This window comes from Glandiceps talaboti, chromosome 19 (assembly GCF_964340395.1).
Source record: "Glandiceps talaboti chromosome 19, keGlaTala1.1, whole genome shotgun sequence".
NCBI lineage: Eukaryota > Metazoa > Hemichordata > Enteropneusta > Spengelidae > Glandiceps > Glandiceps talaboti.
The window spans coordinates 17,734,408-17,754,388 of NC_135567.1; the positions used below are offsets into that span (position 1 = coordinate 17,734,408).

The 19,981-nt window shown below is 36.1% G+C and overlaps 1 protein-coding gene across 1 annotated transcript; it reads left to right on the forward strand.

The window, feature by feature from the left end:
* Positions 1–752: 752 nt before the first annotated feature.
* LOC144449900 (dolichyl-diphosphooligosaccharide--protein glycosyltransferase subunit STT3B-like) lies at positions 753–19,715 on the forward strand. The gene is made up of 18 exons (XM_078140448.1): positions 753–928; positions 4,112–4,220; positions 5,027–5,136; positions 5,544–5,632; positions 6,575–6,663; positions 7,599–7,664; positions 7,938–8,037; positions 8,344–8,442; positions 9,343–9,489; positions 10,297–10,345; positions 12,434–12,588; positions 13,234–13,457; positions 14,772–14,959; positions 15,620–15,791; positions 16,358–16,531; positions 17,056–17,169; positions 17,993–18,205; positions 18,714–19,715. Exons 1-18 carry the CDS (start codon positions 753–755, stop codon positions 18,798–18,800), a joined length of 2,361 nt encoding a protein of 786 aa, XP_077996574.1. The 3' UTR covers positions 18,801–19,715.
* Positions 19,716–19,981: the final 266 nt, after the last annotated feature.

Consider the following 19,981-nt stretch of genomic DNA (forward strand, 5'->3'; position numbering starts at 1 on the left):
AAACATGAATTAAAAGTAAATCGATTTTGTAGGATGAGAACTAAAATGGCTCAACCTACCCCACCCAAAAGTAAACAATTTTTTATATTTTTTATATCCTACATTGAACTATTGATCTCACACCTTACAAGTATTGATATCACTAGGCCATATACGAACTCGGGTTGATGCATTTCACAAAAACGACATGCATAAAAGAATACATGATGTGACAACAAAATTTTACTTTTAAACGAATATTTACGTCATAAGCTTATGTCGTCTATTTTTAAAAAAAAAAATGTTTTGAATTTTGCGAATTTCAATAAACGAATGAATCTCCAATTACAATCACACTATGGTCCCTTTTCAATAAGTAGACAATCTTTTGTCAAATTGACAGCAGGCTTTTAAGGATAAAATGAAAGATCTCTGCGCCGTACGTTGGTATAGTGTTGCTATAAATAGGCTCTTTATTGAATTATTATCACCGAGTTAAAATGCCTATATATGTGCGGGTTTCGCTTGCATCACAATGTGTACACAGGTGGAACAATAAATAAATAAACAAACACCAGTTTCATTTATTATAACAGAAAACTCTTAGAAATATTCGGTGTTTATAGTATTGTGTCTGATGATATGTATTTTTTTTTAATTTCAAAAATAAAAACCACGCTTCGTACAAAATAAAATTTTGTATGGCCCCACGTGGGCACATGGCATGTTCTGATTGGTCAGGGTTTGCCGGTACATGGCGCTGTTCATTTAACATGGCGGACACAGCGAACAGCGAGAAACACGAAATTCGGAAATCTTTGGCTAACCCAGGAGGGTGGCTTGGACTTCTGACCTTCTTTATTCTTGCATTTTCATGTCTTGCTGGGTTTTCATCAAGATTGTTTGCTGTGATTCGATTTGAGAGTATAATTCACGAGTTTGACCCATGGTAAGTGTCAGCACGTTGTGTGTTGTGTGTCTCTAGCTCTGTGTGTGTGTGTTCCATTGATTAGATGATCTAGCGTTATCATAAGCGCACAGCGGTGGGTTAGTTCTCGTAGCACGCTAAAATAAACCGTAACTGGATTGTGGGCGTCGCTGAAATAGAAGTCTCCATGTGTACACTTTAATTATTTAGCTATCACTACGATAATTTATGGATATATATGAAGTAGTAGATATGTATTTAGATTTCTTTAAAAACATGTTTTATTTCAATGTGAAGAAGTAATAAGTATAGCCATTGGACGTGGTACATATATTGTTTCGTGCATACATCAACCCCAGTGTAACTTATATATGCGACTCTAAATTGCAATAAATTAATTAATTAATTAATTAATTTTACGTAAATGAATTAACTGGAGGTGTTCATTATAAAAATGTTCCCGCCTATGATGAAAATTGAAATGGCATGTACAGCCCTGAGTACAGTTAGTAATAACCGGACAAGGTGTTCCTTCTTCAATTTCCTACAATCTCTCAATTGCTTCCCGAAATCATTGTTAATAAAATTGCGAATTATTATCTGTGGAATTCATGCCACAAATCTGTACTTTTTAAAATATAATGATAGCAGTGAATAATCGTTCCCATAACAGTAACAGTAGCGATTTTCCACTCTGGCGATTATTGTTGTTTGTTTGTTTGTTATTTGTTTATTTGTTTGTTTGTTTGTTTGTTCGTTTGTTTTAAGCAAACCTCAACATAAGTTTTTTTTTAATGACTAGAAAACTGTTAACACAGGTAAAATGTGAAAACAAAGACGGTTATTGCAACAAATGTGAGGATAGAATTATTTGAGTTATTGTTCCCCAAAATAACTCCATGTCATGTACAAAATAACATTCCAGACTGCAAACAGGAAATTGAGAATACAGCGCCCTCACTCAAATTGGGGGTATCATCACCTCATAGTACCATTTCTTCAGAGGTTTGTCTCTTGGTATTCTGTAGAAGTGTAAATCAGGGAAGTTTTTTGTAATGTTCAGACATCGAGGAATGCAGCAGTGCTCTATGATTAACTAAGTAACCTATACCATGTATACCCCCAGGGTAAACACAGACAGTGTTGCATTATCTGTGCACTGTGTAAAATAAAAAGAATATGATAAATGTTGTCTGTGTCTGTATGAATATTTCATTATTGGCCATATGGTCGTCTACTTCAGTAAAGCTATTCCTCTGTTGTTTACATTCACTATATGAATGTAGGAATAAATCGTATATCAGAGTTTTTGCTAAATGTGGTAAGTAGGTAAAATCTGCCTGCGCTCCCATGTCATTTTACCAGGGTTCCCTACACTGTACCAGTGTTTTTGCTAAGGGCAGTAAGTAGGTAAAATCTACATGGGTTCCCATATCATTTTACCAGGGTTCCCTACCAGTGTTTTTGCTAAGGGTAGTAAGTAGGTAAATTTTAAAATCTACCTGGGTTCCCATATCATTTTACCAGGGTTCTCTACCAGTGTTTTTGCTAAGGGTAGTAAGTAGGTAAAATCTACCTGGGTTCCCATCTTATTTTACTGGATTCTCAAACAAAATTACCTTAGACTCTATGGGGAAACACTGCCATTGTTACCCCAATCTCCCTCTCTGTTACCGGGGTTCCATATTCATAGCAACAACACTGATGTACATGTAGTGTTCTCCCAAATATAGCTTAAGCACAGTACAATAGTACCATCATTGCCATCACGGCTGCCATACTTGGCAGGTTTCTGCCATGCTTCAAAATTGTTCTACCATCCTTGAGCTTTAGTAATCTTTGAATGACAAAATCATAAAAATATTTTCACATGAAGAGAAATGGCTGATCCTCAATGTATATTATGTGTGTATCATACATGTAAAGTAAACCACTTACCATGCCTGGCAGTGTAAACGATACAATATACAGTGTACAGATGGTCGTCCACTTTATTTGTATAAACCACATTCTACCATATTGTATGGTTATAAAAAACATATTGCTTGATTGTTGTCTGTGATATTATTAACTTGTCTGTGTATAGGATTACAGAATTAAGACGGGTAAATCTAAGTGGATATGTAGATAATCCGATCTACTGTATACAGTATAGTCTCTTGGACACATACATGTATTGTAATGTACTTTACGGTTTACTGCTAAAAGAGGGAGTGTTCGCCAGAATGGACTTTTTCATACAGACACACACACTCCCCAAACACACACTTACAATTACTCACTCTACGTACATAGAGTTAATTCTGACATCTGTCCCTTCATTCTTTAGCAGGATATGAATATTTAGTATTTTACTGTTCAGTAGTAATTATTTGACAAGTTTAGATTGTTGTTATACTTACTTAGGACATTTTATTGCTGAACACAGTAGGGTTGTGATTGAAGAGTGTGTATGTGTGTGTTTTTTGGGTGTGTGTGTGTGTGTGTGTGTATGTGTGTTTGGGGGGTGTGTGTGTGTGTATGTGTGTTTGGGGTGTGTGTGTGTGTGTGTGTGTGTGTGTGTTTGGGGTGTGTGTGTGTGTGTGTGTGAGTATGTGTCAGTGTGCCCTTTAATGATAGCCAAATTTTGTTGTGGGTCAAAATGATAAAAACTGGCTTTTCTTGTGAGTCACCACATAGTAAGAGATAGGGGAATACCTAATTTTGGTGTGTCACTAGAAATTGTGAGTGTCAGTGGTGCGTCAAATTGGCTTAGAGGGCACACTCACCACACAGTAAGAGATAGGGGAACACCAAATTTTGGTGCATCAGTAGAAATTGTGTGCGTTAGTGGTGCGTCAAATTGGCTTAGAGGGCACACTGGTGCGTGTGTGAATGTTAATGACTTAAATGTACGTGTACATGCATAGTACAAAGGTACATTTTTTTGTAACATTAGGGGTGGACTAGCATGTGGATAAACATTTGAAAAAATAATTCAAACTGTACACTTGTGCTACAATTCCATTGGCACTAATTTTCAACAAAGGCGTGTTAGTTTCAACCAGGAGATAAAATTTAATTATTTTTTATAAAAAAAACTAATTTTTGATATTTAATTTTTTTTTAAATGTTTGATTATCACCTTCTTTGTTTATATTAACATTTTATTCTTTGTTAACAGGTGTAATTTTTATTAATATTCATATTTCTTTATTTTATCAGGTTTAATTATCGTTCTACCCATCACCTGGTTTCCAACGGTTTTTACAATTTCTTGAATTGGTTTGACGAGACAGCATGGTATCCGCTGGGAAGAATCGTTGGTGGTACGGTAAGTGAACAAATGAATGAATGAAATTTATTTCACCAGATAACAAAAATAAGCTACACTTTCAAAGAAACATATGATACAAATATACAAAATGAATACAAAAGAAATACATAATTGTTATCTGATGTGGACCATGGAAATAGTTCAATGGAACTTGTCTTGTCCATGGCCCATACATTTGTCTACATTTTAAATCGATATTGGGACACAGAAGAAAAGTGAATCAAAAGTACACACACACACACACACACACACACACACACACACACACAACACACACACACACACACACACACACACACACAACACACACACACACACACACAGGCATACATACACACACACACATACACATATACACACATACACACACAAATATGCGTAATAAATAATAATAATGTTGGGTTCTTATATAGCACTTTCACAGTCCGTGCTCAAAGCGCTTTACAATTGTTACCCCTGGCTCGGATCAGAACGACACAACAGCCCTTTAGTCTTCCTCAACTCCCCGAGGAGCATAAAATCCATTGCAGCCATTTAAGCGCATAGGATTAAAGCCTTCACATTGCAACCTACATCCTACCAGGTCCCCAATTATACAGCTGGGTTGACTGAGGCACAGTCGTGGTTCAAATCTTGCCCAAGGACTTCAGCCACTCAGAAACAAACAGCAGGCAGCGGACGGGGCTCGAACCTGCAACCTGTAGATTTTAGGTGATTGGGATTGGTCCATTTCAGATACTAAATCTTGCGATTTTGATTAGATAATGAATAACAATTTGTTTTGTTTGTTTGTTATTTGCCAGGTGTACCCAGGGTTGATGTTAACAGCTGGAAGTATTCATTGGGTTCTGAATGCATTGAATATACCAGTTCATATCAGAGATATGTGTGTATTTCTAGCCCCACTATTCAGGTGAGATAATCTGGTATTTCTAGCCCAATTATTCAGGTGAGATAATCTGGTATTTCTAGCCCCACTATTCAGGTGAGATAATCTGGTATTTCTAGCCCAATTATTCAGGTGAGATAATCTGGTATTTCTAGCCCCACTATTCAGGTGAGATAATCTGGTATTTCTAGCCCCACTATTCAGGTGAGATAATCTGGTATTTCTAGCCCCACTATTCAGGTGAGATAATCTGGTATTTCTAGCCGGCTATTCAAGTAAATAATGTGTAATTGGCACATGAAAGAACAGTATGTGAAAATGTGACCGGAGAAAAAATGTGAATATAAATTCTACGAACCCAGAATCCATGAACATTAATTCTCGCATGATGATACATATTAATTTTTTTTTTTTTTTTTTTTTTTTTATAGTGGATTGACATCACTGGCAACCTATTTCTTGACCAAAGAACTGTGGAATTCTAGTGCCGGTCTCATGGCAGCCGCATTTATTGCAATAGGTATGTACAAGTGAATACCAGTGTGGGTGATATCAATGTTCACCACTGTGTAAATCGGTCTGTTGCTGGTCCCAAGATGCATTGCGTGTCTCTTCATACCATGCCATGTATTGTGTATGTGCTAATGGTTTGCACACGCTACTCAAGGGGATGGTTGTCACATGACAGTACCCTGGGTTCACTCGTAAAAACCCACTCTGTCATTGATGGTGTTTAGTCTTTGTTCTATAAAATCACCCATAATTAAAGAGGTCAACATATCTGTCCATCATTTCCTGATGAAAATGTTATTTCAACCGTAGTAAAGACAAAACAAAACTAAATGTTAACAACATAAGTGACGCCCTCTCACGCAATGCATCATGGAACTGGAATATCGACTTTTCTAGTGCTGGTCACATGGCAGCCACATTCATTGCTAGAGGTATGTACATGTATATTATATAATACCTCACAATAAATATACCAATATACGTGCTTTTAGTGTTTAAGGCGGCCGTAAAAAACATGTATCTCTGATTTTAGTAGGTGAGGCTGCCATGGTAACCATCTTTGTGTTTTTTGGTATGTACTCATAACACACTATTCAAATGAAATGAAAAGGTATACATAAATTTTCTCTTGTTTTGTACCCATGGCAACTGCCTTTATCACTGCTAATATGTATAATACTCTATAATAAAAATTAGTCTTTAGTCAGTTAAGTTGTCATGGTAACCACATTTATGATTCACTACATATGGTGAAAGTCAGTATTTGACAAAGTCAATTGATGTCTATTCATGATGATTAAAAAAATATATGATGTATATCGTTCTTGGTTTCCATGGTTACCTTTGGTTTCCATGGTTACCTATAATATGTATTTGACTTTGTAGCATTTTTGTCAATATGTGTTTTTAGACTGACAATATACATAATAACATATTTGATCTGTTGCAGTGCCTGGCTATATTTCTCGTTCAGTGGCTGGTTCCTATGACAACGAAGGTGTTGCAATCTTTGCCTTACAATTTACCTATTTCCTTTGGGTAAGTTTGATTAAAATTACAAATTTTTTGTTTGTTTTTAACAAAGAGGAGCTCATAGAAATACAACCAGGGTTGTTGTCATGGAAACTATAAGAATTAATAACAAAATATCAACTCTATTATTTGTGTTCTATCAAACCAGATTATTATTTCAATTAGGCAGCATATATTTTTTACATCTCGGACAACGTTTTTTGTTGCGAATTACACAAACAAAATACAGACACTGCTCGCATACATGCATATTACATGTAAATGTTATATTTTCACTCGCTATAAACGCAAATCAACAATTTTGTGTTTAAATCTTCTGAGTTTCATTTGACAGTGATTTTGATTTGTGTTAAAGTGGCCATATGGATGAGGATTGGGTATTTATTTTGGATTTTTAATTTGTAAAACAATTTTGTGATGGCTTCCTATTTGCAACAGATGACTTCCTCATCCATATGACCACTTTAACTAGGGCTAAGTAATTGCATTCCTAAGATGGGGGGGGGGGGGGGGGCATATATTGAGTTCCCGAGGAAAATTGCTCCACGATACAATTAAAACTATATAGATATACAGTATGGATACTTAGAAGGGCATAGCTAAACAATTGTATCAATTCAAGAAGTAAAAAGTGGTATTTTGGGCCCATCAATTGCCACTGCCTTCACCCATACCAACTATTTATGGATTTTTAATTTATAAAATTATTTTATCATGGCTTCATACTTGAAAAATCAATGTGAAACAATATAGTCTTTGTAATTCAATAAATGGCAAGTGATTAGTAAATGTGTAAAATGTTTGTTATTGTATGTCTATGTGAATATTTTATTGAGATGTGTTGATCAACCCACATTTATCTCTAGAACTATCATGCTGTTTAGAACTAGAAAATATTCCACTTACAGCAACTGATCTTGTAACTTTGTTTTTTTTTTCAGGTGAAATCTGTAAAGACAGGGTCAGTGTCGTGGGCTGTTTGTACAGCCTTGTCATACTTTTATATGGTAAGTACCGCTACTTTTAGCCCTAAAAAAAATGTTTGGTTCCGGTTACCCGACCCCACCAAGTTTTCACGCCAACCCTAATTTTTTTAACGTATTAGCAAAAAATTATAAAATTGCAAAAATTGTGAAGTCTTGCAAGAAATAGTGGATGCGGAAACTGCCATCAACTGAAAAAGACAATATAAAACTGTTCTTCCAATCTGTAACTTTTCATCAGTTGCCATGGCAATATTTAACTGTAACCATGGTAACAAGTGTTGTTATTTATTTCAGGTATCAGCATGGGGTGGATATGTTTTTATCATAAATTTGATACCTCTACATGTTTTTGTACTTTTACTAATGGGGAGGTACTCGGAGAAAATTTATGTTGGTAAGTTGTATTTTTATAGATAGGTAATTTTTAAGTTTGTGGGGGAAAAAGGAGTATATTTAGAGTGTCTTGTAGATAATGGCCTTTAAAACGAGGATAGTTGGTCACAGGATTTCCTTAATTTTGCTCAAAAACAAAACCACAAAAATAAGAAGTGACTAACTTGTACATAAAAACAATTACCAGTCTAGTAATTAATAAAAATTTGTCTTTGTGAGAACGAGCTAAAGACTGTAAAATCGCAAACAAATTTTGTGGTGAAACGATGCAGGTGTACAGTAACCTTTCTGTGTTATTCATTTACAGCATACACATCGTTTTATATCATGGGTACTCTACTATCAATGCAAGTACCATTTGTAGGATTTCAACCAGTACGTACTAGTGAACATATGGCTGCTGCAGGTAAGTTATGATGTCATACTAAATGTACACACTATGTGATGATGTCATACTAAATGTACACAATGTCATACTAAATGTACACACTAAATGGTGATGTCAGACAGTGCTAAACACAAAGTGATGTCAAACTGAATGTACACTCTAAATGACGGTCAGACTAAATGTACGCACAAAGTGATGATGTCAGCCTGAATGTTCACCCAAAGTAATGATGTCATACTGAATATGCGCAGAGTAATATTGAATACACACTAAATGATGACATAGTGAATGTACACACTAAGTGATGTCAGACTGAAAGTACATTTGTACACACAGTAATGTCATATTGAATACACATACTAAGTGATGATGTCAGACTGACCACACAAAATAGTGATGTCATGATGAATGGTACATACAAAGTGGTAATGTAAGAAAATGTACACACAGAATGGTGATGTCAGACTGAATGTACACACAGAGTGACGATGTCAGACTGAATGGTACATACAAAGTATGCACGAAAATGTACACACAGAGTGGTGATGTCAAACTGAATGTACACACAGAGTGACGATGTCAGACTGAATGGTACATACAAAGTGCTTTTGCAAGAAAATGTAGACACACAGTGGTGATGTCAAACTGAATGTAGACACAGAGTGGCGATGTCAGACTGAATGATACATACAAAGTGGTAAATGCAAGAAAATGTACACACAGAGTGGTGATTTCAAACTGAATGTACACACAGAGTGGCGATGTCAGACTGAATGATACATACAAAGTGGTAATGCAAGAAAATGTAGACACAGACTCTATACATAAAATGTTGATGAAGACCTACCCTACACACAAAGTGATGACATCACATGATATTTACACTCAGTTTATGATCTGTTGTCTTTTTCATTTCAGGAACCTTTGCTTTGGTGCAAGCCTATGCAGCACTCAAGTATATACAGGACTTTCTAACCAAACAAGAATTTAAATCATTATTTTTCTTTGCAATAACCAGTGTAGCAGGAGTAGTGTTTTTGGCTGTAGTATATTTAACTTATGCAGGTAAACAAATATCTGTGTTTTATTTATTTGAATGTTTTAAGTGTGTGTGTGTGTGTGTGTGTGTGTGTGTGTGTGTGTGTGTGTGTGTGTGTGTGTGTGTGTGTGTATGTATGTATGTATGTATGTATGTATGTGTGTGTGTATGTATGTATGTATGTATGTGTATGTATGTATGTATGTATGTATGTATGTGTGTATGTGTATATGTCTGTCTGTGTTTGTCTATTCGCGTGTCTGTATACCTGTGTCTGTATGTCTATGTGTGAGTGTCTACATGTGTGTGTCACTATCTGTGTGTCTGTGTGTGTCTGTGCATGTGTGTCTCACTGTCTGTGTGTGTCTGTGTCTGTGTGTGTCTGTCTCTCTGTGTGAGTGTATGTCTATGTCAGTGTGTCTGTGCCTGTGTGTGTGTGTGTGTGTGTGTGTGTGTGTGTGTGTGCATGCTTGCATGCATGTCTTTGTAGTGTCAAATGTAGTGTTTGTATATTGATAAAGCCCTTTATCCAATGAAACTAGTTGTAACATAAGTACTGACTATGTTGATAAAGGTATTCTTCAAATGAAATTATTGTACAGATTATTTTTTACAACAAAGTGTAGTGCATCCAATGAAAATTGTCATAACACAAATATAGACTATATTGATAAAAGCTCTTCATCCAATGAAAATTGTTGTTATGGAAGACCCAGGGCAGTATCATTCAGGTGTGTGACAATATGATCTCAACTATTGGGTGTGTAATTTTGATTTCAGTGTTAGTTTGTTTGTTAAATAATTCCTATTCTTTCATCAATGTATTTTTTTAGGTTACATAGCACCATGGAGTGGTCGCTTTTATTCCCTCTATGACACGGGGTAAGATACCAAACTTTTCTTTTTTTGAAGATTTATCAGATAGGGGAACACCAGATTTTGGTGCATCACTAGAAATTGTGTGCACTAGTCGTGCATCAAATTAGCTTGGAAGGCACACTCACCACATAGTAAGAGATAGGGGCACACCAAATTTTGGTATGTCACCAGAAATGCCATGTGTCAGTGGCACATCAAATTGTCTTAGAGGGTACACTCACCAGATAGTAAGAGATAGGGGCACACCAAATTTGGCGAGTCATTAGAAATTGTATGTGTCAGTGGCTCGTCCAATTGGCTTAGAGGGTACACTGGTTATGATAAAGCTATTATGTTGTCTTACTGCAGGCCTTGTTAAAAGTTTCTGTTTGTTGTGTAACCTTCGACCACTAATCCCAGGCGGAAAACCTTACACCGCCTCTATCAAACACTGGAGAGATTTGGAATGGTTTTGTGGAAAACAGTTCATGACACTTCTCACAAACTACCTTCCAACCACCTCAGCAAGGGAACCACCAAAGAAAAGAGTTTGATAGGAACACACTGGCAGAGCATACATAGATAGAAAACCGTGACCACGAATAACATGTGATCAAAATATTCAAACAGTTTTGGACAGAAGTTGAAAAAGTTGCTGGTAACAGATCCAAGTAACTTACAAAAACCAAACCAAACAGCTCTTTTTTGGCCACCACATCATCTGAACAGAGAATCATCGCTAACTAAATATTAACACAATGGTCACACATAACCCAAAAACCAAACGTTGAAATTCCATGGAAACAATAAAAGCTATGATGAACACCAGTTCCCTGTTATCAGCAAGTGATTCACTGTTGAAACAAAACTTGAGTTATCTGAGCTTTAGTCTAGTTCCTTTACAGTATTGTTACGGTTTCCACCTCCACTCACAGTATAGTCAAACTCGTTACTCCAGAAGTACTGAGATGCATGGGATGCAATTTCAAATTCATCCACAGCCACCCACACAGTGTCATTAACATCATGTCTTTGTTAATTAATCTCACAGTTCTAACCAATAACACAGTACCTCATAAAGTTAGTGTTTATTGGGGCAGTTATGTAATGTCCAAATATGGTACAGTAATGTCCAAATATGGTATACTTGTCTGCTCAGGATGATACTTATACACTGTTTACATCATGAAAAAAGAGGCCACCAAAACACAAAATATAGCATAAGCATATCATGCTAGAATAAGATACAGCAAGAAAATAAAGCTTAGAGTAATCTTAGAATATGTTGACTATTTCATTAAACTGATTGTTCAACAACAAACAGCCTACATTAAAGACACAACAGATTTTTCCAAACAGTAAAAGTACCTAAAAATGCACTACTGGTTACCCGACACTAAATCATGATGTCACATTCTATCTACACACTGAATCATGATGTCACATTGTATCTACACACTAAATCATGATGTCACGTTGTAGCTACACACTAAATCATGATGTCACATTGTATCTACACACTAAATCATGATGTCACGTATCTACACACTAAATCATGATGTCACATTGTATCTACACACTAAATCATGATGTCGCGTGTCTACACACTAAATCATGATGTCCCATTGTATCTACACACTAAATCATGATGTCACATTCTATCTACACACTAAATCATGTCACATTGTATCTACACACTGAATCATGATGTCACATTGTGTCTACACATTAAATCATGATGTCACGTATCTACACACTAAATCATGTCACGTATCTACACACTAAATCATGATGTCACATTGTGTCTACACATTAAATCATGATGTCACGTATCTACACACTAAATCATGTCGCGTATCTACACACTAAATCATGATGTCACGTATCTACACACTAAATCATGATGTTACGTATCTACACACTAAATCATGTCGCGTATCTACACACTAAATCATGATGTCATGTTGTATCTACACACTAAATCATGATGTCTAATTGTATCTACACACTAAATCATTATGTCATGTTGTATCTACACATTAAATCATGATGTCACGTTGTATATACACATAAAGTTATGATGTCACATTGTATCAATGTATTTTTTTCCAGATATGCCAAAATTCACATCCCTATAATAGCGTCTGTGTCAGAACATCAACCGACAACTTGGGTCTCGTTTTTCTTTGATCTTCATATTCTGATCTGTACTTTTCCTGCTGGTCTTTGGTTTGTTATCAAAAATATCAATGATGAGAGAGTTTTCAGTAAGTAAAATAGATTATCATTATACCCAGTATCGATTCCAATGCAATTCAATAGAGAGCACACGCATCTAACACGGGCAATAATTTCCGATATCATACCCCAACACACTTTGCCCAAATGTGGTAAATGGCACGCTAATTGATATTTATTCACTCAGTGATTTAGCTTTGTTAATTTCTTCACTATTTTGACGTTTCTGTGCCGTAAAATAATATTTCAGTACCAATTTATGTGATTATGTGATTCAAATAATGTTTCTGTGCCGCTACATGGGGTATATGATAAAACCTTTACTGAATATATGATGTCATACTGAATATACACACTAAATGATGATGTCATACTGAATATACACACTAAATGATGATGTCAGACTGAAAGTACACACACTAAGCAATGTCATACTGAATATACACACTAAATGATGATGTCAGACAAAGTACACACACTAAGTAATGTCATACTGAATATACACACTAAATGATGATGTCATACTGTAAGTACACACATTAAGTAATGTCATATTGAATACACACTAAATTATGATGTCAGACAGGTAAATTGTTTCCAGGTCTTTCGATGTTATTTTTCCACCTTTCTGTAATTGTTGATCACTTATTCTCTTCCTCTTTTTTCTCATTTAGTTGTTTTATATGCAATCAGTGCAGTTTATTTTGCGGGCGTTATGGTACGTTTGATGTTGACGTTAACGCCCGTAGTGTGTGTGCTAGCTTCGATAGCGTTCTCTAGAACTCTGGATCACTACTTACTTGATGAAACACCAAAGAAAGATGAGGAGGAGGAGAGTGGAGATGAAGAAGATGAAGATGACACCGAGAGGAAAAACAGGAAAAATTTATATGATAAGGTGAGAGAGAAATTGCCGTTACTTTCCCCAATCTTACTTTGATGTTACTGGCACTGGTATAATTATGTTATTCTCATATTCACTCAGTCGGAAAACACTCATGATCTAAGGGTTTTGTCTTTAGTCATCTAGGAACTCGTATTGACAAGGCCCCCTTAGTTCACTAGTATTTTCCATGGCTGAACAAAGAAAATTTTGGGGACTAATATCAAAGCATTATGGGATAGAAGAGAGTATTGTATATGAGTACCGATGTTTTCAGATAGGTCCTTGTTACCATGGAAACAATAAAAGCTATGATGAACACCAGTTCCCTGTTATCAGCAAGTGATTCACTGTTGAAACAAAACTTGAATTATCTGAGCTTTAGTCTAGTTCCTTTACAGTATCGTTACCATTTACACCTCCACTCACAGTATAGTCAAAGTCGTTACTCTAGAAGTCCTGAGATGCATGAGATACAATTTTAAATTCATCCACAGCCACCCACACAGTCATTAACATCATGTCTTTGTTAATCAATCACAAAATTCTAACCAATAACACAGTCCCTCATAAAGTTAGTGTGTATTGGGACAGTTATGTAATGTCCAAATATGGTATATTCATGTCCAAATATGGTATATTTGTCAGCTCAGGATGCTACACTGTACATCACTATAGCAGTTGGGGTTCACTGATTGGATGAACAACTTTCTGTGCTGATTGAGGGACTTTGACCAGACGTGGTTTACCACAGTTGGCATCCAGACTCTATGAGCTTGTATAGATATGAACATGACTTCTTTATCTGGTTTGCAGAACTTGAGCTATCTGAACTTTGACAAATTGTTTTTGTCAGATCTGCAAACTCAGTTATCTTAGCCTTAATAGTTTTGTTATCAAGATCTGCAAACTTCAGTTATCTGAGGTTTGATAAATTCTTTTATCAGGCTTGTAAAACTTGACTTTTCTGAACTTTGATAATTAGTTTGACATTGTCAGATCTACAAACTTCAGTTATCTGAGCCTTAATAGATTTGTTTTTATCAGATCTGCGAACTTGATAAATTGTTTTTATCAGGTTTGTAAAACTTGACTTTTCTGAACTTTGATAAATAGTTTGACATTGTCAGATCTGCAAACTTCAGTTATCTCAGCCTTAATAGATTTGTTTGTATCAGATCTGTGAACTTCAGTTATTTGGGGTTTGTTTAATTGTTTTTTACCAAGCTTGTAAAACTTAAGCTATCTTGACTTCGATAAATTGTTTTTATCAGCTCTGTAAAACTGACTGTTTGGTTTGACATGTCAATTTTTGTATTTTGATTACAGGCTGGTAAAATACGTAAGATAAAATCCAGTCCATCAGAAGATAGTGAAGGTCTTGGGACAAATCTGAAAGGAATCGTTGTCATGGCGTTGATAATGATGTTGATGATGTTTGCTGTTCACTGTACATGGGTTACAAGTAATGCCTACTCCAGTCCTAGTATTGTATTGGCTTCATATAACCATGATGGGTAGGTTCACACGTTTAGTAAATGGACACACACACAGACAGACAGACAGACACACACACACACACACACACACACACACACACACACACACACACACACACACAGAGACACACATACACACACATACATATACACACATACATACACATACACACACACACACATACACATACACACACACAGACACATGCACACTCAAAAACACACAGGCACAGACAAACACTCAGACACAAACACCCACACATACATACATACATACATACATACATACATACATCCATACATACATACATTCATACATACATACATACATACACACACACAAGCACAAACACATACATACATACATACATACATACATACATACATATATACATACATACATATATACATACATACATACATACATACATACATACATACATACATACATACAGATTCATTCACATACAAAATGTACATTCATGCAAGCCTTAGTACAAATCCACAGATATTTTAACACGCGCGCAAACACACACATACACCAAATTTAGCTATTACTGTATCCTGTAAGAAACCATGTAATACTGAAAGTAACTTACTATAATAGCTACTACCTTACTGAATTCATTGCATGCACATAACACAGTGATTTATCTCATAATTTCTATCTGGCTACAGAACAAGGAATATCCTTGATGATTTCCGGGAAGCATACCACTGGTTACGACAGAATACAGAAGACCATGCCAGAGTAATGTCTTGGTGGGATTACGGATACCAAATAGCGGGAATGGGAAACAGGACGACACTGGTTGATAATAACACGTGGAATAACAGTCATATAGCCCTGGTAAGACGTCCTCCATGCATTGTACTGTGCATGACACACCAAGAAATTCGCTAGACTTTAATTACGCCCGTGCATTTTTCATCGCGAATTATTCTGTGCCTGACGCAATAGATAGCACCAAGATATTCAGTAGACTGTTGTTACCGGTAATTGTTTTTTGTTCAACAAAAGACATTTTCAACAATGGCTTATAAGATTTTGTTGTGAACACATGTTGAAGAAACAATGAATACTGCATATTTAAAAGATGCTTGCATTATTGTACGTATTGTGCGTAACCAGTGATGATCACTTGGAATTGACTCAAACATGGAATAGAGTAAATGATGTGATGACGTAATTTATGATACGTATCAGAAAATGTTGAGGAAACTCTTAAATATACAATTAACTGTTCTATCAATGCTAGAAGACAAGCATAATGTTATAGAAGACATGCATTGACATTAACATTATACTAGATTTTGGGGGTTTTTTTGTAAGTATTTTCACAAAAGTAAATAATTATAAACTCAGCGTGTGCCACTTTCAATAAATACTTATAATATGTTACAATTATGTGTTAGGTTGGTAAAGCGATGTCGTCAACTGAAGAGAAAGCGTATGAAATTATGAGGATGTTGGATGTCAATTACGTACTGGTCATATTTGGTGGTGTCATTGGTTACTCTGGCGATGATATCAACAAGTTTTTATGGATGGTGAGAATAGCTGAAGGTGAACATCCACAAGATATCAGGGTAAGTGTGTGTAGATGGTAAGGGTAAGTGTGTGTAGATGGTAAGGGTGACTGTGTAGATGGTAAGGGTTAGCGTGTTTAGGTGGTAAGGTAACATCCACAAGATATCAGGGTAAGTGTGTGTAGATGGTAAGGTAACATCCACAAGATATCAGGGTAAGTGTGTGCAGATGGTAAGGTTAGTAAATGTGTGTATATTGTAAGGGCACAAGATGACAGGGTAAGTAAAGTTTGGAAATGTTTTTATCATTAGCTTTCACAGTGTTTTGAGCAATGCAAGGCAATTCACTTGATACATTACCAGTGCAATTAATGGGGGGGGGGGGGGGGGGGGGGGGGGGTCATCAAGCCTGACTTTGCAATGTCAGAAATTGTATACATTTGAATTGTTTGTGTTGCCACTTTTATCTCACCACTGGCAAACTGGTGTGAAACCCAGATGTTCATTGTTTTATTATGCTAATTTATGTGAGCACACCAAATGGTGAAAACCAGGTGTTCATTGTTTTTTATGCTAATTTTCAGGAGAGTGACTACTACACACCCAATGGAGAGTTCCGAGTGGACAGTGGCGGATCCCCAACTCTTCTAAACTGTCTAATGTATAAATTGTGTTATTATAGATTTGGACATATGCAAGTAAGTATGAAGTGTGAAAGGTCCAGTTATTAGTTAGTCTAGCTGCTCGACCTCCAGCTTTCTTCTGATCGACATGAGGGTGGAACATTCAGACTATTGCTCTAACTTGCAACCTTCGGTCACATTCACAGTGAGCAGAATAGCCCCAGGGGTCTTACAGCAAGACATTCGGGCTATCACTCTCACTAGCGACTTTTGGTCACATTCACAGTGAGCAGAATAACTCGAGATGTCTAGCAGCAAGATATTCAGGCTGTCACTCCCACTAACAACCTTCGGTCACCTTCACAGTGATCAGAATAGCCCCAGGGGTCTAGCAGCAAGACTAGCCATTTGTCCACTGATGTAGCCAATCACTACATCCCATGTATGCTATCATTTATACATCATACATTGACAGGGCATGCAGTGGGTTAGAGATAATAAATGATTAGTGACTCATAACACAATATTGTAATTTGTATTGAGTTCTGATCACTGATTGGTTCAATGTTTAGTTTTCTCACCACCAGCTAAGCTTTCTCACCACCAGCTAAGTTTTCTAATCACCAGCTAATTTTCCTCACCACCAGCTAAATTTTCCTATAACCAGCTAGGTTATCTCATCACCAGCTAAGTTTTCTCATCACCAGCTAAGTTTTCTCACCACCAGCTAAGTTTTCTCACCACCAGCTATGTTTTCTCATCAGTAGCTATGTTTTCCTACATCAGCTAACTTTTCCTATTCCAGCTAAGTTTACCTCCATTTGTCACCAGCTCTAGGTTTGATAAAAACCCATAAATAAATACACCGATCTAAGATGTTGTTCCTTTCTTTATCTAGCTTGATTTCCGATCACCAGCTGGATTCGACAGAACACGTAACGTTGAGATCGGTAACAAAGACATTGACTTTAAGCACTTAGAAGAAGCGTACACCACTGAACATTGGTTGGTTAGGATTTATAAAGTCAAAGATTTAGTCAACAGAGAAGCCTCCAAGACTTCAAGAAGACTCACTAAAATTAAACCTAAGACTAAGTTTGTTTCAAAAAAGGTAAGAAAAAAAATTAATTTTATGATATTTCAAAATCAGTGTTACATTTTGGAGAAATCTGATAACATATTGGGAAACCATGGCAACAGAAATTGAAACTTGGTAACAGAAAGGTGGACCATGGTAAAAGAGGAGAACCTTGGTAACAGAGATGGAAATCCTTGGTAACAAAAAGAGGAACCATAGTACCATGGAACCATGGTAACTGAGGGGAGCTTTGTAAAAGATAGGGAGCCATGATACCAGTTAAGAAAACGGTAATACAGATGAGAACCATGGTAACAGAGGGGAACCATGGTAACAGAGGGAGGGAGGGGGGGCCATGACAGAGAGGGGAAATCTGGTAAAAGATAACTGAGAGGATGAACCAAAGGGATTTCTGGTAACAGAGAAAGATAAATCTGATATTTAATATTTTTTAGCACTTGTGTGATCAGAGGTGTCGAGGGAACTCTTTGTGGACTGAAATTTTCAACTGATCTACTTGTCTTCATTTTTTTTTGTCCAGACAACCAGAAAGAAGCGGGGTTTTGTCAAGAACAAACCAGTCGTCAAGAAAGGAAAGAGGAAACCAAAGAGCAAATCTAAGAAGTAATATGATTGGCTGTGGATGTAACAATCAAAATGATTGGTTGGGTCTTTGTTCCAAAATCTACACTTGTACTATAACCAGGCATTAGTTTTATAAAACATTTGTCGTCATGGAAACCCATGGTAGATTTATCAGTAAGATAGGGTGGCTTGACAGTTGTCAAAACTTTTCAATAATATAGGGTAACTTTTATCAGGACATTATGGGAACTTAAAGTGGCGGCCATTTTACATTCTGGTATTGTCATGACGACAATGATATGTAATAAAATCAAAATTTGATTCCATCTATTAAATAAATCTGTCACTGATAATAATATTATGATGCATTTTTTGTCAGTAACAAAGACTCAAAATGTTTACTTTGGTTAAAATAATTTCAGTGACTTTCTTTTTCTTTCGCTTCATGCCTTTGTAATTATGTTTTGTGTTGTAGATAATGTTTCTATTTGTTTTAATAAAACAAAGTTGGTTGTCAAGGTAACACTGATTGACTTTTCAGTAACATAGGATGCCCTGGCAACGACCTTTTGCAGACTTTTCAGTAAGTTAGGGTGTCTCAGTAGTTGTCAGGGCAACCTATGGTAGACTACTTGGTAAGTTAGGGTGTCTTGGCAGTTGTCAAGGCAACTTACAATAGAATTTTCAATATGATAACGAATCTGATTATACTTTTGCTGGAAGAAAATACATCATACACAATGACAATTTTTTCAGTTATTATTGTATTTGATGGTACAAATGAGTTATTGTTTCATTATTTTGTCTTTAAATTATTCACAATCTTTGAATAAATGAATGCAGTGATGTTTAGATTATTTCACAACCTATGAACAGACGTACAAAGTGTGTGTGAAATACGCATACACAGTGTAACATTAATGGTGTGTACTGAACTCATACCACACACAGTTACTAAAAACACATCCACAAATGCTTGCATACATACATACATACATACATACATACATACATACATACATACATACATACATACACAGTTGGTGTATAAAATACACAGATCAAACCATAATATTTATCAGAGAAGGTGACTTGTACTGTCAAAAAAGTACTGTGAATCTGATAGTTTGGTTGCCACCATTTCACGTGACATGTACAGTGAGCATGACAGGACATCACCAGAGATCAGATGAATCATGTGACTTGTACAGTCAACATGATTGG

Coding starts and splice junctions, on each gene's coding strand:
- LOC144449900 (XM_078140448.1), top strand. CDS start 753: ATGGCGGACACAGCGAACAGCGAGAAACACGAAATTCGGAAATCTTTG. Junction 8,038..8,343: donor CTCGGAGAAAATTTATGTTG/GTAAGTTGTATT, acceptor ATTCATTTACAG/CATACACATCGTTTTATATC. Junction 9,490..10,296: donor AGTATATTTAACTTATGCAG/GTAAACAAATAT, acceptor GTATTTTTTTAG/GTTACATAGCACCATGGAGT.